This window comes from Bufo gargarizans, chromosome 4 (genome assembly GCF_014858855.1).
Source record: "Bufo gargarizans isolate SCDJY-AF-19 chromosome 4, ASM1485885v1, whole genome shotgun sequence".
Classification (NCBI taxonomy): domain Eukaryota; kingdom Metazoa; phylum Chordata; class Amphibia; order Anura; family Bufonidae; genus Bufo; species Bufo gargarizans.
The window spans coordinates 158,837,236-158,857,592 of record NC_058083.1 but is presented as its reverse complement, the minus strand read 5'-3'; the positions used below and the strand labels follow the sequence as shown (position 1 = coordinate 158,857,592).

Here is a 20,357-nt window from a genome sequence, read left to right as displayed (position 1 = left end):
ATCCATAATCCAAAAAGACATTGTCTACACGTGTCGGACCTCTCTGGTTAGGTCCTCATTCATGAATATGTTGCAGTGCAACACCATTGACTATCATCACAAAAAATGTTGCGGTGTAGCCTTAGGGTGCCCATAAGAGGTAATCCCAACAGCAGGATTAACGCCAAGTGTTTCATACAGCAAGTAGTGATGCAGCCTGGCCATTATCAATAATCTACATATGGATACCACAGCAAGGGGTGCACCATGTAGGGGCACCCCAAGGTTACAATTCCAAAATGGCTTCATGCGTACATATGCAATGTTATTTTGCAAGAGACTTTACTGCAGAATTACATTATTATGTAATATCACCTTTTAAGAGATTTTCCGTAGCATAAAACAATAAAATTGCATTGCAATAATATATAAAATCCTGGCTGCATAATATTTCATTCAATTTTACTTTAGGAGTGGATTGTGTGATTTACGATTTTTTAAGAAAAAACTTCCAATTTGAATTTTTTTTTAGGATAGCAATAAAAAAATACATTAGTCATGTTAGAAGTGATAAAGTACTATGTATGGTTGCTCAGCCTAACAAGTCCTCGCAATTCCATGGACAGTGTCCTAAAATTCTGACGGTTCTAGCACTGAAAAGGAGCAGTAGAGAAGGGGTAGTAACACACCTGAGCTGCTTACATTGAAATGAATGCAACAACGCTTCGTCCTAACAGGTGCAAGCACAGACATGAATTCACAGCTGTCTTTGGACAGTTTTGGTACAAGAGTCCATATGTGGTCATCGGCCTGGGGGATCAAATTTTTTTCCCACTGACCTCCAGACTCATTCAATCGAGCGCGGAGGCTCATTCATGGGGTCCTGACCCAGGCTCCCGTCATGGTGGACAGGTCCCTGGAGCAGGTCCTCGGTTTAGGAGACCCTTTTCTTTAACCAACCCCAAGAGTGCTGCTGAGGGCACTGGAGCCCTCGTAGTAGCGGGGTCCATTGAGGGGAAACCATTTCTTTCTTCTCCTCTGGGAACTGGAGAAGCTCTAGGTATACTGCCGAAACGTTAAACTTCTGGCATACATGTACAGGTCATGGTCAGTATTAGGTTAATACTTCCATCACAATGAAAAGGGAAACTCAAGTAGAATCCACCTTTTCCAACGTAATGAAATGTCTCTGGTTGCCAAAAATGTCAAATGTATCCTATGAACCTTCAGATGTCATGTGAGGTTCTCTTACCGTATATATTTTTGTAGTAATCTGCCAGCAAACACCTGCAATATGAATTGTGCTCCTCAGCTCTTTATAAGATGTCAGCACAGAAAAATGCAAACAGCTTAAACACGTTATTTTAATATTTGGCAGCTGGAAGGGAAAACACAAGAGCTTAGTGTACAGTAATCCAAGTTCAGAGAGAAATATGGTTGAGAGCACGTTTTAGATTGTGAAAAAATTAAATTGGACACATTTTAAATCCTCTCCTATGAAACGCACCAGCGGGATGCTTTGAAGCAAGTCTATTCTGTCAGCATTTCTGCCCCTTCCCCACCGGTGGCATCAGGAGAAATGTGAAGATCTTCTAACATCTCTGCCAGGCTGATTCTGGGAGCTCCTTCCTCATCAGTGTCACTCTCTACTGGGATGTTAGCATCTGAAAAGGAAAAAAGTCAGCATGAGGTCGAAAGCAGAGCAGACCAAAAAGTGCCAGGGAAAGCACATAACGCAGACTGTTAAGTACTTTTATGGCTCTCTATAGTTCTCAGACAGAAGTGCTGAAGTGCAGAAGCAGATGAAATAAGTGCAAACAATTCATAATCAATGCCTGTTAATGCCTGGGTGGTCTAGTGATAAGATGCATATGTATACTAGTGCAGACAGGGCTATGAAGGCACCCTGTAATGGGGCTAGATGTACCCAGAACTCAGCAAACCGTGGGGCTGCAACTCCTATAGATAACAAGGTTGTGTGAAGTCCCAGCGAACTGCCATACAGATAAAACGACGATGCTTGTACAAGGTGCAGACCCCAGTTTACCGCTGGTTGGCTAGTCTACATACATCAACTCTTAAGTTCATATCAGGCCTAACTGGTGGCAACTTCAAGGAAAACAAAGCCTCTCTTCTCTATACGCAGGCATTTCCATCTGGCGAGAGGCTGACTGTAGTGTTCGTCAATGAGATAACTGATAAAAAGTACAGTTCTGCCCCGAGACCTTCCATAAAAAATTATCTTACCAGCCTGTAGATATTGGTGACCTACCTACAAGACAGGTCATCAATATCGGATTGGTAGGTGTCCAACACCCAGCACTCCCACTAACCAGCTGTCTTCAGGAGGAAGCAGAAGGCTCTGCCCACGGTGTACAGGGTGCGCTATGTTACCTTCACTTGAATGGGAGCTGAGATTGTTAGCCAACAATGTGTGTGGGGAGCTCCCGACTCCCATGTCGGGGGAGAGGAGCGAGTGTAATGAATTTTTTCCCCCAATCCTTCTGTTCGCTCAGGAGATAAGCTGCAACTGGAAGTTTCTGGCAGCAGCTTTCTCCACTCTCCCCATAGAATACACATACATGTTTGTGTATGGGGGATTGGGAAATATATCTGTTAGTCGAACTATCATTAGACCAACAGCTACTGAATGTGTATGGCTAGCTTTAGTACTGATCAGAATGCAGTCCTGGGTACTGTAAATGCCTTTACTTTTATAAATGTTGACATTTTTCCGCAAAACTTCATCTTCCTCTAGATCTTCAAGGAAATCTTGATATTGCCTAATATAAAAAAGAAACACATAATCAGACAAATAACTACACATGTAAATGTTCCACTAGCAGACACTTAAACCTAAAAATCAGAAAGAAAAATCAGTTTTCACAACAAATGATGAAATAATACAGATACCTAGAAAGGATAGGACATAACTAAACATCTTCACCCAGTCAGGTTCTGTCACTTCCCACACAACTTAATCTGGGCAAAACTAAAGGCCCCCATACATATTGGACTACTTTCACCTGAATGTGTAGGGGAAACTCCCCCAACGGATGATCCTTGGGAAGTGACGAATCAGATGCAATGAATATCAACCAACCCCCCCCCCACACACACACACACACACACACACACAAGTCGAGCCTGTATGTGTATGAGGGTGTCAATAGAGCAAGAGTCCAGCCAACAGCAATAGAAGGTGTATGGACACCATACAATGTTTGCTGGAAGGCTGGGCTATTCCAACACACCATATCAGGTTCCCCATTTTCGCGAACCAACAATGGGATGGCCAGCCTTCGGCTCTCTCCATAAGTGCAGCCAGTAGGCTGAATTGGGAGAGATTTACTAATACAATGATGCCAGTTTTCTGGTGTATTTGCATTATAAAATACATATACAATGATATACCAGTCTTAAAGGGGTTGTCCAAGTGTTCAAAGGGGTTTTCTGAGAGATTTTAACTGATGATCTACCCTCAGGATAGGTCATCAGTATCTGATCAGTGGGGGTCCGACCCCCGGGACCCCCGCCGATCAGCTGTTTGAGAAGGCACCTGTGCTCCTGTAAGTGCCAAGGCCTTCTCGCAGCTTACCAAGCACAGCACCGTACATTGTATAGTGGCTGTGTTTGGCATTGCACTTCAGGCCTATTCTGCGCCTAGGCCACGTGACCGATGAACTGGCCTAGGGAAAGCTGTGAGAAGGCCGCAGCACTCACAGAAGCGTTGGTCCCTTCTCAAACAGCTGATCGGCGGGGGTTCTGGGTGTCAAAACCCCACCAATCATATACTAATGACCAATCCAGAGGATAGGTCGTCAGTTATAAAGTCTCAGGATACCCCTTTAATAAATGTGTCCCATCAGGGCATGCACTGTATACTTCTTACACCGGTGATGCAAGTTTAGTTGAAACAAAGCACAGATGTTCTATTCAGTACTTTTGGAGAGGTACGCTCTTAAAGGGGTTGTTAAAGCTTTTTTTTATTTTTACTGGAGCCCAAATTTTTTTTATATATATATATATATATATATATATATATATATATATATATATATATATATATATAAAACTTCCCTTCCTGCCTCCACCGCTTTGTCACCTTCCTCAGGCTGCTGCTAGTGATGTGTGGCTGCAGCAGTCTCGTGCCATCCACCACTGTATTTTACAAAACAAGTGACTGTACAATGTGCAATCGTGTGTTCAACCACAGGAGGAGATCTCAGGAGTCTGACAAAAAAATGAAGAGCACTTCTCTTTCACTGAATTGTTAATAATAAGGCATGGGTACGTCGTTTTATGACGTAAACAGCACAGAATTGCAGCGCTGTTATATAACGTTCATCTGCCAAATGTACACAAATGGACCCATTGATCTGAAAAGTATGCGGCTTGAATGGAGGGTTATTACACACAGACCTTTCATCATCTGTGTCCGTGCCTTCCTTTTCTCTTTCTAGCTCTTTCAGCTTCCAGTTTCTCCGCCGCTGACGTCTGGAACGGTCATAACTCTTCTTGATTAGAACCTAGATAAAAGATCACAAGAAAAATACATCAAATGCAATCTACAATCACTCCCCTGCAGCAATTAAAAGGGCTATCTGGGAGTTCGAAAAGACGCTGATGAAGGTAGCATCGAAACGCAACTCTGGGTTGGCGCCATCCCGGTTTGGATGGCATAACGGGTAATGGATTGACGGCTTTATTACATGTTGTTAGCTCCAGTAGTTTATAGACATCACAATGTGCACTTTACATATTTATGACGTACGGGATGGGGTGGTCTGCTGCTGGCCTTTACTAGGTGATATTTCCTCCCAAATGGTGCTCATCCCGGGATGTTGTCTGCATCTTTTGTGCAACTCAGTTTTAACCTAAAAATGTATGTTCTCAGTAAAGATTAATACATTTTTGGTGACTGGCTCTCGTTTTGTAAGTTGTGCTTCTTACAAATATTAGATTGGTGGGGTGTGACTCGCTGCCGACGAGCTATCGTATTAGCAGATATTGCTTTCCCCCCAATTCTCAGCTTCCCATGACTTAGCAGTAAACATAGCGCAAATCCTGCAATCAACTAAAATCTTGTAAAAAGCTGTTAACAGTCTCTAAGGTATTTAGGCCTCTTTCACACTTGCGTTGTCCGGATCCGGCGTGTACTCCGCTTGCCGGAATTACACGCCGGATCCGGAAAAACGCAAGTGTACTGAAAGCATTTAAAGACGGCAATGCGCCAAAACGACGTTTAGCTTAAGGCCGGATCCGGATCAATGCCTTTCAATGGGCATTAATTCCGGATCCGGCCTTGCGGCAAGTCTTCAGGATTTTTGGCCGGAGCAAAAAGCGCAGCATGCTGCGGTATTTTCTCTGGCCAAAAAACGTTCCGTTCCGGAACTGAAGACATCCTGATGCATCCTGAACGGATTTCACTCCATTCAGAATGCATTAGGATAAAACTGATCAGGATTCTTCCGGCATAGAGCCCCGACAACGGAACTCTATGCCGGAAGACAAGAACGCAGGTGTGAAAGAGCCCTTACTTGAAACACCATTCTGATAAACTATTAGAGTGCGCCCACACAGGAAGCACATGCTGCGCAGACTTGTGTGCAGCAAATCCACAGCATTTTACCGTAGCAGCAAAGTGGATGAGATTGTAAGAAATCTGCTGCAAAAAATAATCTGCAGCGTAAATGGACCTGCAACATATAGGGCAAAATCCACTGTGAAATACATCCCCATGTGGTCATACCCTTACACCCACAATGCTGCCATCCGAGTGTATACTGCAGTTTATGGTTTTCTGCAGCAAACCTCAATGGTAAGCATTCTTACTTAACCCCGCAATGACCAGGTCTTAAATGGGGTATTGCATGATAGCCTTTCCTCAGTATAGGCCAGTTGGGGGTCAAACACCCCAGGCAACCAGCTGATTCAGAGCAGCTCTGGCACTGGAAGCTAGCATCGGAGCTACACAGCTACGTTCACAGTGAAAAACGTAAAAAAAAAAAATATGAATAATAAAAATTTAAAATAGATATTTTTTTTCTTTTCAAAAATCATTATTATAAAATAGGTTCCCTATTATATGTCAGCCAGTTTGATATATAATAGGCATTGTTTCTCGTGAACACAATTATTACGATGTTTTCAGTTGGCGCTGCTGTTTTTTTTTTTTTCCCTCTAATTTCTATTTTGTTTTATTCCACACAAACACTTTTTTGACACCTGGAAATCATCCTATAGAGGAAGCAGCATGGCTGACTCTGGTGTTCACTGCCCAGCGCTGAGCCTCATTGTACCATGTACTATGGAAAGGAGAAGGCAGTAGCGGTAGTAAACTGCTTCTGTCTTCACCTTGGCAGTCACTGAGAGCCACGGACTTGACCTACTCCTGGTAGATAGGGAGTTCAAGAGCTTTTATCCGGCACCATACATGTCGCCCTGGATTATAGTCCGACACCAAGCGCCATACATGTACAACATTTGGTAGGTATCGGTGAGTGATCGCCACTATAATCGTTGGTCCATTGTTATCGTTTCTGGGCAGCAGATCGAGGTGTGTAGTGATCTAATACCCAGAAATGATAATTTAGGTGTCAGCATCAAAGACGCATATTCATCAGGTGATTGTACCTTTGTATGGGCCGATTATAGAAAATGAGCGTTCCCATTAATGAGCCCAATAATAATCCTATGTAAAGGGACCTTTATGTTGGGCCAATAATGATCTGCAAGTCAAATGGTGCCTCTATGACATGCCTTTCACATGGCTCGTTAGTTGGGTGAACACAGAGCAATTATCAGGAATGAGCTTGTGTAAGAACGTTCTTCCCGATAACTGACCCAATCCTCACCCCATTTAAAAGAGTCCTTATTCATTCGGTCCAGGCTTCCCTCAATACCCCAACAGACAAACAACATTCAGTATTTAGGCTCCTGTGCTTGGTCAGCACGGCAATGCGAAAGTGACCAGAAACCTCTGTCGCCCCACAGAATGCTCCCATACTACATTATCCTGCAATTTTCTACATTTAACAGTATCCTGTCAGCAAGTAGAGACATTGGAAATGACAAGGCAGTTGAAAATACATCTATAATAGCCATAATCCTGCGAAAAGAGGATTTATTATTTATACTGCAGATGACCAGCTCACGCAGCAGCTTCTGTTATTAACCCAAGAGTGCCATCTAGTGGCAACGATCAGACTTACCACGTCAGGGACATGGTGAGCGTTCATCTTGTTAATAAATTCATCATTCAAATTACAGTTTGCCAAATCAAATCTGAAAAAAATAAAAAGAGAGACATAAGCAATGAGACCTTTCCATACACCAATAGCCCCAGTTTCTTGGCTATTGGTGTCTCTTTAACTCAGCAGTATTCACAAGTAGCAGAACAAGGCAGATCATTAGGGAGAAGCAGAGCTGGGATGCCTGGGAGGGGTGTGTAATTTAGCAGTACTCCTACACACTCTCCAAAGGGACCCGAGACTCCCCTGCACTCCAAATATCAGACTGCTCAGGAACGGTAGTGACAGGACGCACGACGGGGCATAGCGGGTAAGCGATGTGGAGCTACTGTAGGTAAACAATCGAAAATTCCGGATTTTGAGGGCAGCTCGGGAATACAGATAGACTGTGTGGGCTTCATTGAACTAGATTTTTTCAAAATCTTCTTCCCTGATGATTATGTTAATTTAATGGTGGCCCAATCCAATTTGTACACCCAACAATTCATTGATCAGAACCCTACATCGGCATACGCTAGACCCCTAGGTTGATCCCCGGTAAGTGGAGCAGGGATTATGAGGTTTTGGGGACTCGTGCTGCATATGGACGTAGTAAAGAAGCCAAACGTCAGACAATATCGGAGTTCGGACATTTTCTACCAGACTCCAATTTACAGTAAGCCCATGAACCGGAAGCGATTTGAGTCAATTCAGAAATTCCTACACTACAACGACAATACACAGTGCCCACCCCAAAATGACCCGATATTTGACTGTCTGTTCAAGGTTAGGCCTTGTCATTGACCACTTTACCACCAAGTTTGCTGAGGTGTACACCCCTGATAAAAATGTCTGTGTAGATGAGTCCCTGTTACTTTTCAAAGAGAGGATTAGATTCTGCCAGTACCTGCCTAGCAAACGGGCAAGGTATGGCATAAAAATGTACAAACTTTGTGAGGGTACAACGACAAGTTCTGCATTTGCAAAGAAAAAGATTCCAGGATAGAACCACCAGAATGCCCCCCATCCTAGGAGTCAGTGGGAAGATCGTGTGGGACTTGCTGCACCCACTGCTGGATAAGGGTTACCACCTCTATGTGGATAACTATTATACCAGCATACCCCTATTCATGACCCTAACTGCCAGAGATACTGTGGCTTGCGGCACAGTGCGCAAAAATCTCAGAGGCCTCCATAGATCCCTGGTAGGGCAACCACTGAGAATGGGGTGAAAGCAGGGCTCTCCTCCATGAGAACATGCCGGCGGTTAAGTACAAGGACAAGAGGGACGTCATTTTACTGACCACCATTCACACAAATACCAGCTCCCCTGCTCATGTGCGAGGTACCACTACCACTGTCCCCAAACCAGTTTGCATCCTGGACTACAATAAACGCATGGGAGGGGTTGATCTTTCAGATCAAGTTCTGAAGCCCTACAGTGCCACACGAAAAACGAAAGTGTGGTACAAAAAGCTGGCCGTACACATTGTACAGGTGGCAATGTACAATGCATACGTGCTATTTCAATCTGCTGGCCACACAGGAACTTTCCTCCAGTTCCAAGAGGTGGTTATCAAGGCCTTAATTTTTCAAAGCCAGGCCGGGGAGGGTCCCAGTACTTCAAGGAGTCATGGTGCCCGTGTTTCTGCCCTGAAAAACCTGGCCTGTGCATGCAGGAGTGTTTTAAAATCTACCACTCATCCATAGAGTATTAATTTAATTTCATCCATGATGTACCCTGTAGTTTTACCACCTTATACCTCTGATTTAGTCCGCATAACTTACAGATCCACTTTTCACCAACCACTACATAGTCATTTCTGTGAAACACCTGTTAGGTCAAAAGTGCCCTTTCCACCACTTAAAGTGTTCGTACGGGGTTCCAAAATGGGGTCACTTCTTGGGGGGTTTTTAATTTCTGGGGACCTCAGGAATTTTTTTTTATGCGACATGACACCTAAAATCCATGTCTGCCAATTCAGGCAAATATAAAAAAAAAAGATATAAAAAAATTGATGGATGATCAATAATAATTAATAATGGGTTATGTGTACATCCTCCTTATTAATAGTCTCAGTTCATATATGGTTTAAAAATAGTTAATGGTAATTTTTAGTCCCAATGATTGTTATTCACAGTAGAATTAATATATGTATCCAATTTTTTTATATATTTTTTTATTTTTTGTGTATATTCTTTTAAAAGTGTAATCCTAATGTTGGGGGCACTTGTGTATTGTAGATAAATGTTTTTAAAGTATTGATATATCAGATTGGTAAGATTTTTTTATACAATTCCAGATGACAGAGTGCCTGTTATATTATTACTATTCATTTGGATTAAGTGGCACAGGGTATGCCCAGAACAATGCACCTAAGTCCAGAAATTGAGACGAGTGAGCCAGCCCACTATAATACTTTATATGCATTAGGACTTATTACATATCATCTACCTTATAACGCTATTATGATATTTCATATCAACATTTACTTTATAATGCTATTACGCACTCACTTGCTCGATAGTTTTGCAGCTCAGGTGGTAGCAGAAATGTCTGGTAGTGAATACAGATGCTGCTTTTTGTTAACAACTTACCCCTGCACCAGGTCTCCTGGATTCAGCAGATGCCCCAGATGGGTGCGGCAGTGGTACTGCTGGTTTTTGTTCATCTCTGATGTTTTCTGAACCCAAACTTCCGCGAGGGTGTGCTGTGTAGGAAACAAAATTGAGAAAGGTTGATACAGACAACGTAACATTGGCTTCACAGGAACCAGAATGCATGAAAATACGAAGATCCACTGAATCCAGTCAGAGGCAAACAACTTAAATAGCATTTTTGGCAACAGATTCTCTTTAAAATTGCACCTGGACAATCCATTCTCAGAATGGAACCAAACCAGCAGTCCCCTCATCTCCATGGGTGATCTGTAGCCCCCAGGAATCAGCTGTAATCAGGGGAGTAGCTATGTGCAGCCTCTCGCTGAAATGCAGCATTAAATGGAAGGTCGGTTATGTAATAAATACAGTAAAACCTGATGACCATCCAAAATTGAATTGCATTTTAGAGGGTGGTCTTCTCATAGAACATGGACAGCATGGATAAAATATGATGAAAATTTGGTCTGAATAAAGGAGTGGTCTACTCAAAGAGCTGTCTCTTGGGCAGGTTCCATGCAATTTCATAAAGTCCACCAGAGCAGGAATCTCTCTTCGCAGCAGCTCACTTGTCTGACTCAGAGGTACAACCACATTCAATGGCATCATCCATAAACCCTAACAGAGAATTTTAAAAGGACATCTGTCAGCAGACTTGTACCTATGACACTGGCTGATCTGTTACATGTGCGCTTGGCAGCTGAAAACATCTGTGTTGGTCCCATGTTCATATGTGCCCGCACTGCTGAGAAAATTGTCTTCATGTTTGCAAATTACCGTATTTATCGGCTTATAACACGCACTTTTCCCCCCCTGAAAATAGGGGGCAAATGATGTATGCGTGTTATACGCCGATTAGGGCTGAAACGTGTCCTCCGGAGGCCAGAGAGGCAGGACTGAGCCGGCCGGCACAGCGGAGGGAGGAGGAGGGAGTCTCCCCCCTACCCACTGTGCGCGGCTGCCGCTGAACACCAATGAGGACAGAGTAGGAGGGGAGGGACTGTGGCCACTGCGCCACCAATGAATGTGCCATCCATATCCCACAGGGTCCCCCTCCCCCCCCCCCCATCATTGGTGGCAGTTTGCAGTTCCGATCGGAGCCCCAGCAGTGTAATGCTGGGGCTCCGATCGGTTACCATGGCAGCCAGGAGTCACGCTACTGAAGTCCTGGCTGCCATGGTATGTTAGTGAGCAGAGAGCAGCGCATTATACTCACGTGCGCTGTGGCCGCCGGTCGCTCCTTCTTCTGTCTGTGCAGCGCATTGCTAATGCTGTAAGGGCACTGTTGTGGGGTGGATCTGTGGAGGGCACTGTTGTGGGGTGGATCTGTGGAGGGCACTGTTGTGGGGTGGATCTGTGGAGGGCACTGTTATGGGGTGGTTCTGTGGAGGGCACTGTTATGGGGTGGATCTGTGGAGGGCACTGTTATGGGGTGGATCTGTGGAGGGCACTGTTATGGGTGTGCTATGACACATAGGACCATGAGGGGGGCCAGCATAAGACATATAGCATCTTATGCTGGTCCCCCTCATTTGTCCTAAACTGCGCACATAACTGGCCTTGTGTGTAAAGTATTTTACTACTGTGTAAAACAAGCTCTCTCCTATTGATAAAATGGCCAGCCTCTGTACTCACTGTCACTATGAATGCACTGCAGCGAGCTGACCGGCGCGTGACTGACGTCACTTAGTAACGCTCCTCCCACTTCAGGAAGCAGGAGCGTTACTAAGTGACGTCAGTCACGCGCCGGCCCGCTCGTTGCCGTTCGCTGCAGTGCATTCATCGTGAAAGTGAGTGAGTACAGAGGCTGGCCATGTTATCAATAGGAGAGAGCTTGTTTTACACAGTAGTAAAATACTTTACACACAAAGCCAGTTATGTGCGCGGGGCCCCTTCATATATAATCGTGGCATTTTCGGGTCAGCCAAATCGCCATATCGCATTTGCCGATTTTCGCGATTCGATTATTTTTTCGGTTTATCGTGCAGCCCTAATACATATGTTGGGTATTTTTTTTGTAAAATGTACTATTCACTAAAAATGTCATAAGCTTATTCAGCTTTCACCGCCTACCTGGATAAGAGTTCTAGACCGGGGGTGGCGATGCTGGATGGTCTCTGGCATCCTGAAGTCAGGGCAGGCTTGGGGGCACAGTCCTCAGAAGATGCTTAGATTGCAATCACAGAGCTCCCCCAGCCTATGGCAAGCTCTGGAAGATGAGACGTGTTGGATTGGTGGCGATGTCAGCCATCACTCAATCAACCTCACTTGCGGAGCCTGCCACTGGCTGCGGCAGCTCTGTGATCACGATCTAAGAGTCTCCTGAGGACTGTGACCCCAAACCTGCTCAGACTTCAGGATGTCAGAGACCATCCAGCATATCCACCCCATGGGGAAGAACTCTCAGCCAGGTAGGCAGGGGCATTAAAACAGGCTTTAGTTCAGGTGGTATGGGAAAGAAGCAGTAGGCAGAACGAGCACATTGATTTAGGCTAGTTTCACACTAGTGGCAGGGGAGTCCGGCAGGCTGTTCCGGCGGGTGAACAGCCTGTCGGATCCGTCCTGCCGCTAGTTCACGTGTGTCCCTGGACTGCCGCTCCGTCCCCATTGACTATAATGGGGGCGGGGGCAGAGTTCAGGCAGCAGCACGGCGAGAGGCAGCTGGACAAAGCGTACTGCATATCGTAGTTTTGGTCCGGCTGCATCTCACCGTGCGCTGCCGGAACTCCGCCCCCATTATAGTCAATGGGGACGGAGCAGCAGTTAACTAGCGGCAGGACGGATCCGAAAGGCTGCTAACCCGCCGGGACAGCCTGCCGGACTTCCCTGCCGCTAATGTGAAAGTACCCTTAGGCTTCAGTTTAGGTGTATGTGAGCACGAGTCATTATGGAAGCAGTCAGGGGGTCTGGCACTACTGGATTTTTTTCTGGCTAAAAACTGCGGCCTTTCATTAAAAAAATAAAATAAATACGGTATATACTTCTACAAATTTAGAAGTATGGATGAATGAATTAATAGGTGTCTGGGCCGCTTCACTATGAAATTACGACACTGGCACAGAAAAGCTACTGAGCATGTTAGTCCTGCTCTGAATGCAGGAGAAGGTTGGCCAGAACAATAAACAGCGGGGGGTGCTTTCAGTGAAGAGAACGTAATATACAGAAAAAAACTTTATAATCCTTTTATTGCAGGTGTATTGCAATAATACTTCATTTTAATTGCCCTATTCATTGCACAGCAATACTTTTTGTGGAACAAACCCTTTAACTGTGTAATAGCATAGTATAAGACGGAAAAAAAAAAATATATATTCTGCTCACCTCCATGGGCTTTCCATACAAGCTGATATAAGTGGATATCAGAAGGGTTATGAGTAGATTCCTCACTATTTTACGTTTCTAAAGACTAGTTCTCTAGTGAGAAACCTCAACTGAATATGAAAATCTGATCCATACCTTGTTTGATCTTATTCCAGCTCCTGCTCCTAGTTTCCGGTCTCTAACAACGTCTATGTCTATCACAATGAACTCCTCCAGCTGCTTAGGATGAAACAAGCTGTGAAAAGGAAGTCGCCAGTATGTGTTCCCATCGACTTCAGCAACTGTTGGGGGGGAGATAAGAAATAAAATCTTTCATCATAAATAAGTAACAGATTTCATTTATATGTGGGTTATGGAAAATGAACCCTAAAGTGGTCACAGGTGCCTTGCTGACATCTAAAAAATATATCTGCTAGCAGGTGGGAAGAGGCAGATTGATGACAAACATAACCGAATGAAGAAAGCTGAACCCTGTAATGGTGAAATAACGAGATTTTTGTATTACTTACCAGTAAAATCTCTTTCTCGCTCTTTCCTTGGGGGACACAGAAGACCTTGGGTATAGCTCATCTCCCTAGGAGGCGTGACACTAAGAAAAAACTGTTAAGCCCCTCCTCCACAGCTATACCCTCAGCCTGGAGAGAGAGGCTGCCAGTTGCGTGTCCAAGTAGTGAAAAAAGGCAAAGTCCAAAAGTGGAACCAACAAGCCAACTACCCAACGGGTAAAACAACTCGGAAACCGTGCAGAGAAAACCAAAGAATGGGTGGGTGCTGTGTCCCCCAAGGAAAGAGCGAGAAAGAGATTTTACTGGTAAGTAATACAAAAATCTCGTTTTCTCGCCCAGTTTCCTTGGGGGACACAGAAGACCTTGGGACGTTCAAAAGCAGTCCAAGAGGGGAGGGACCACAGCACCAAGGCGAAGCACCCGAAGGCAGCAAGGAAATGCCGCCTGCAAAAACCAGGCGGCCCAAGGCAGCAGCCGCCGCCGAAGCCAGAGTACGCACTCAGGAGAACCTGGTAAAGAGTGCAAGGAAGACCGTGGCCACCCTGCACAATGACATGGCTGAAGCCCAAGGCCTCCGGCCCCGGAGGCACCAACCGCTCTGGTGAAATGAACGGTGACACCAAAAAAACAGAACCCTGCCCTTGAGCAGTAACCACAGCAATAGCCATTTGGTTAAAGCGGAGGAAAGCACCCAGGAGCCGTTAACCTTGGCGCGGACCTCCTGGAAACAAGAGACCGAGCGTCGACAAGAGTCGTAGACGTCCAAACAAAAAACCGCAGACACTTCAAGTAACAGAGTCCCAGTCGCAGGTCCAGGCCAGACTGGAGAAGACCGAATCATGGGAAGAGAAAGGCAGAATTGGGTGAATGACCAGCTTCCTAAAGAACCCCAGGGAAGACCCTAAGTCAGACAACAGAACCTGGACGAAGCACGGCCGGGAGCTAACACTAGTGTGCTCGCTGGACTCGTCTGGGCAGACGGGAGGAAACCCAATGCGAGTAAGCGCAAATCAGTGACACGGGCAAAAAGGTCGGGAAAACTGGTCCCGTCGGCCCCCGAGCAACGCCGTCCCGAATCCACGCGGAGTGGGTGAGCAGATGGACAAACGGAAGGAACCGAAAGGGACCCGGCCAGTATCCAACAGACTCCAGGACAAGTCAGGCTAAAGTCCTTGTCGTTGTAGCCACCACAAGAAGGTGGTGTTCTACAGTCCCGGTGTGGGGGCCTGAAGGGTAATCTTGACAGAAGAAAGTAGGCCCGCCAGGTTACCGAGAAGGTAAAGTCCAAGTAGGACCATCGCCCAGAATGGTAAAAGTAATCTGCACCCAGCGGGAGGACAGAATGCGGCAAACCCGGTAATAGGCACACAGCTAGTACAGCCAGTGTGAACCATGGAGACAGTACGAGGTCATAAGGAACACCGGGACCATCCATATGAACAACCATGGTCTCCCCAGGGGGGAGGGCAGTGAAGGAACAGCCCCTGAAGCCTGGCCGGGGCAGAAGCCACATCGGAGTAAAACTGACCCCGGAGAAGCCAAAACAGAGCCGTCGAGAGAAAAATAGCCGAGAAGACGGATGACAGCCTCCAACCGCAAGGAGGAGCGGGCAACAGGGAAGCCACAGGACCGCTCAAAAGCAGAACTCCGCTACTCCGAGATGTCCGGCTCACCAATTCGCAGAAGGCGAATACCCGAACGAATCGAAAGTGGAGGTCCCTGAGACCTGGGTAATCGAGCAACCAAGAGAAGTTGGGCGACCTGCTCGAAAAGAGCGGCTAGAACCTGGTAGCAAAACAAACTGAAGCACGGAGGGTGCCAACAGGAAGGACTCAAACCAAAACGCATCCAAGAGGAGGAAAGGCAACAGGCGAGGGAACCGTAATCCCGCCAGAGCCAACGTAGACTGCGAGGGACGCTGGAGACAGCACTCTCGACCATGTGACCGCTTGCGCTGGGAAGCAATGCCACAGGTTAACTAATGGGTACACATCTAGGAACCACAAACACTCCCCAGGCGGAAGGGCCAACGAATATGGTGGATACCGTCACAACGGAAACACCAAATATACCCTCTGAACAGAGAATGGATACCACCCAGCTCGCTGCAGTAGAGAGCAATAGAGCCCGTCCAGGCCAGGTGAACAGAAAGATCTCTTCAGAGAAGAATGCCAGGCCGGCGGCAATCACCGTATCCCAAGAGAAAAACGTCAAGTCGCAGGAAGAATGGAGGCATACGTACAAGCAGCCCCATAAGCAGTGAGAAAGCCAACCCACCTACGGAAGGAGAAGGCATACACGGCCCAACAACGCACAGAGTGCCCAAGAGCGTCCGCCCACTGCGAAATAGTCAAACAGCAAGAAGGGCCAGCCACAGAGTCCCACAGAATCCACGGAAGTGCAAAGTGCAACCGGAAGGGGGGACATACACAAAGGACTAGTATGGCATGCGACGGAACGCAAGCAGTCCGCCCAGAAGAGAGGGCAATGTACTTGGCAAACATTGCGGGCAGCAAGCGTGCAAAGCCCGCCCCACAAGGGGGTGATGCCCAAGACCAGCACCTACTTCAGAGAAGTAAGACATACCATATTCCGCCCAGAAGAGGGCCATGCACATGGCCACACCGCATCCAGCAGGACGTCCACCTAGTGAAAAGTGGACATGCACAGGGTAATCCTAGCATTAAGTGAGTGTGCAATAATCCACCAAACACCGAATTTTGTGAGAGTACAACTACTCCGCCAATGAATGGGGACAAGTACAAGTCCAGCACAGCATATACAAGGACAGTTGTGAGTCCTGTGAGCGCACAAAAAGTCCACCCATGGAATGAGGGGTGGTCACGCACAAGGCCAGCACCGTATCCAATGGGAGTGCAAGCATTCCACCCATCTTAGAGGCCAGTAACGTATCTGGTGAGAGTGCAGTATGCTGCCCAGAAGGGGGAGCCATGCCCATGGCCAGTATTGCAACCAGGGAGAATGCGAGCACCCCGCCATGGATGGGGGTCAGGCACCTGGCCAGCAGCACACTGGCGAGAGAACAAATACAGTCAGTGAGAGTGTGTGTATGTTGCCTGAGGAAAGGAGACATGCCCATGGCCGGCAGCGAATCCAGTAAGAGTGCCGTACACCGCCCACGGAAGGGGGAACATGTATATGGCCGGCAGTGGATTTAGTGAGTTGCAAGCATCCCACCATGGAAGGGGGTCATGCACGCGGCCAGCAACTTACCAGCGAGAGAACGACCCCAGTCAGTGAGGGCGTATGCATGGCGCTTGAGGGACGAAGGCATGCCCAAGGCCGGCAGCGAATCCAATGAGAATGCAGCATACCGCCTATGGAAGGGGGTTATGCACATGGCCGGCTGCCCAGCACCATAACCAATGAAGTGCAGTATTCCGCCTAAGGAAGGGGGTCATGCACAAGACCGGCAGCGAATCCAGTGAGTGCAGCATTCCCCCCCTGGAAGGGGGTCATGCACAAGACCGGCAGCAATCCAGTGAGTGCAGCATTCCGCCTATGGAAGGGGGTCATGCACAAGACCGGCAGCGAATCCAGTGAGTGCAGCATTCCGCCTATGGAAGGGGGTCATGCACATGGCCGGTATCAAATCCAGTGAGTGCAGCGTTTCGCCTATGGAAAGGAATCACGCACATGGCCGGCAGTGAATCCAGTGAAAGTGCAGCGTTCCCCTATGGAAGGGGGTCGTGCACCAGACTAACACCGTATCTGGTGAGAGTGCAGATTCCACCTATGGAAGGAGGACATGCACAAGACCGGCAACGAATCCAATGAGTGCAGCATTCCGCCTATGGAAGGGGGTTGTGCACATGGCCTGCAGCGAATCCAATGAGTGCAGAGTTCTCGTGCACATGGCCAACACCGTATTCGGTGAGAGTGCACTATTCCACCTAAGTGGGGGGTCATGCACCAGGCAAGCCTGCAACCCGAGAGAGTGCAGTATCCCGCCTAGGAAGGGGTTGTCTGCACATGGCAGGCACCATAGCTGGAGGGTGACGAACTCTGCCTACAGAAAAAAAAGAGAGCGCATGCACTTAGCCAGCGCTGTATCCCGGAGAGGGCAAGAACCACTTAGAAGGGAAACATGCACCAGCCGGGGAGTGCGACACAATGCCGCTCATGGAAGGAGCACGCATACAGGCGGCGCTACCGAGATAAGGCTGCAGCGTCCTGCGCAGCGCACAAGATATCCATTAGTTAACCATTTTATGCATTTCTAAATAAAAAATAGCCTCACTGAGGCAGAAAGAAGTGCCACCATACAGGTGCCCAGCATAGAAGTAGAGGGGGGAGGGGCGCCAGCCATATAGGCCCATCGGGAGCCGCCGGTACCCGAAGGGTTAACAGCCAACCAACCTGGAAGGGAGGAGGAGGCGGCGCCGTGATCCCCTGGGGGCGGGGAACCTCCAGGCGGGAAGGATTCGCGCCCGGAGAAGTTCCCGCCCCCTCAACAGAGGCCGGAAGATTGCGGCCTAGCAGGCCGTGAAGCCGGGGCCTAAATTTTCTGCGGCACCCGGCTGACCGGGGCCGCACAGGAAACCGGAGCGGACTGCCCGGACAAACCGGCCGCGGAAGCCCACCCCGCGGACCGGAAGTCAGGGGCCCGGGTGGAGCGCCGGAATGCGGCCCAGTAGGCCCGAAGCCTGGGCCAAAATTTGCGGCGCCCGGCCGACCGGAAGTCGCCGACGGCCGGCCGGAATCGTTGGAGCATCGTGCTCAGCCAGATGCCGGCCGCGGGAGTCTACCCCGCAGGCCAGAACAGTCGGGGGCCGGGAAGGAGTGCCGGAGTGCGGCCCAGCTCGGAGGTGCGGCCCAGCAGGCCGGGAAGAAGCGCCGGAGGTGCGGCCGAGCAGGCCGGGAAGTAAAAAACCCAAGCAGCACTGCCGTCAGGAAAAAGCCCCCGGTCCAGAGCAGCGCATCGGTGAGGGGATGGGGGGACCCTGAGACTGGGTGCCCGTGAGGATGCGAGCACAGCGTTCCCAGGAGGGACGCTGATAAGTGAATGCCTATTCTCAGCATTCTGCTGCTAAAACGTCCCATGAGGGCCAGAAGGGAGGAGAGGGAGCAGGAGTAGAATGTCGCCCCGCAGCACCCCAGGGGCCAGCCTAGGTCCAGCAGTGACCGAAGGGTCCAGAGGCCCAGTATGGGGGGTCAGGCACGCAGGAGACCAGGGTGGGGGGTGGGGGACGTAGGGCTGGAGAAGCCACTCTCTCACCATAGTCGTCTTCACCCTCGGTCCATTCCAGCAGGGTCGCCCCTTCAGCTACTGGCACCGTAGTGGCAGGACGCTGGAAGAGGGACTTGGCGTGCGGGCGACCCTTGCGCTGGCGGGATGTAGGGGAGCTGGGCTGCCCTGATCCACCTTGTCTTCTGTGGGGGAGGCAGCAGTGCGGATGACCGGCACTGGCGCAGCTCAACCCCGGGAGAAACAGAGAGGTCTAGTGCGTCTCTGTTGTCCCTGATGATCTGGAACAAAAAGAAAAGAAAAAAGTAAAAATCAAAATTTAAACAAGGAGAAAACAGCCCTGCAGTAGCAGGGAGTGTCTTGCCTCCTTGGACACTAAGCTAAAACTGGCAGCCTCTCTCTCCAGGCTGAGGGTATAGCTGTGGAGGAGGGGCTTAACAGTTTTTTCTTAGTGTCATGCCTCCTAGGGAGATGAGCTATACCCAAGGTCTTCTGTGTCCCCCAAGGAAACTGGGCGAGAAATAGAAGCCACGTGTTGTGAACCACATGTGTTCTGCTTTATGGTGTAGATGAAAAAGAGCAAAGGAAAAAATTAAAAAAGTGAAAAACGTGTCAACCCCAAGTCACCAGTAATCATCCTTCTATCGCCTACCAATTTGCTCTTTAACACTGTACAATCAACATCTATGGTTCTTCACGTGCAGGTCCAATAGCCATAAGGGCAACCGGTTATGTATGCCATTTTATGGGGCCACTGTTCACTTTACCCATACAGAGATCTCCAGCGAACAGTCACCTTTTCCAACAAGACCTGACACCCTTCAGACTTACTTTGCAGGGTATTTGGGTCGATGAGATGAATAGCGCTTGTTACCCGAACACACACACAGATCTGACTCATGTTCCCCAGGCTTTGAGCCAGCTTCGGAGACAGACACACCACATTGTCCTGTGTAAAAATATAACCACCATGAAAAACATTAAACCAAGATTATTATATAAATTATCTAACAATGGTATGAAAACCAAGAATGTGAAGGGATCACAAATGATTTTCCATTATCAAAATAGATACCACTTACATACAAGATACCTTAAAGGGGTATTCCCATCTGGACATTTACCGCATATCAAGAGAGTAAGCCATAAATGTCTGATAGGTGTGGATCACATCTCTGGGACCCATTCCTAACCCAAGAACGGGGCTCATTATAAATGGAGAACAAGCTACACATGTGTGAATTTTCCAATCATTGTTATGGAACATCCTAAAATAGCTGAATGTTTATGAATTCCCATAGTGTTGAATGGAGGGGTGACTGTACGTGAGCGGTGTCCTCTCCAATCACTGAAAATAGCAGAGCACACTCAGAGGTGGGACCAGCACCTATCAGACATTTATGGCATATCCTATGATCCTATGTCATAGATGTCCAGATGGGCAAAAACACT

The 20,357-nt window shown here is 47.8% G+C and overlaps 1 protein-coding gene across 2 annotated transcripts in view; it reads right to left on the bottom strand.

The window, feature by feature from the left end:
• Window positions 1-1,325: 1,325 nt before the first annotated feature.
• Window positions 1,326-20,357, bottom strand: part of NMD3 (NMD3 ribosome export adaptor) — a 44,387-nt gene continuing 25,355 nt past the window's right edge. For both annotated transcript variants that reach the window (XM_044291057.1, XM_044291056.1), the window contains exons 10-16: window positions 19,737-19,854; window positions 13,326-13,471; window positions 9,810-9,922; window positions 7,194-7,266; window positions 4,402-4,508; window positions 2,692-2,762; window positions 1,326-1,643 (exon numbers count right to left, since the gene is read on the bottom strand). In XM_044291057.1, coding sequence (XP_044146992.1) covers window positions 1,510-1,643; window positions 2,692-2,762; window positions 4,402-4,508; window positions 7,194-7,266; window positions 9,810-9,922; window positions 13,326-13,471; window positions 19,737-19,854 — 762 coding nt within the window. In that variant the 3' untranslated portion in view covers window positions 1,326-1,509. The remainder of the gene's footprint in view (window positions 1,644-2,691; window positions 2,763-4,401; window positions 4,509-7,193; window positions 7,267-9,809; window positions 9,923-13,325; window positions 13,472-19,736; window positions 19,855-20,357) is intronic.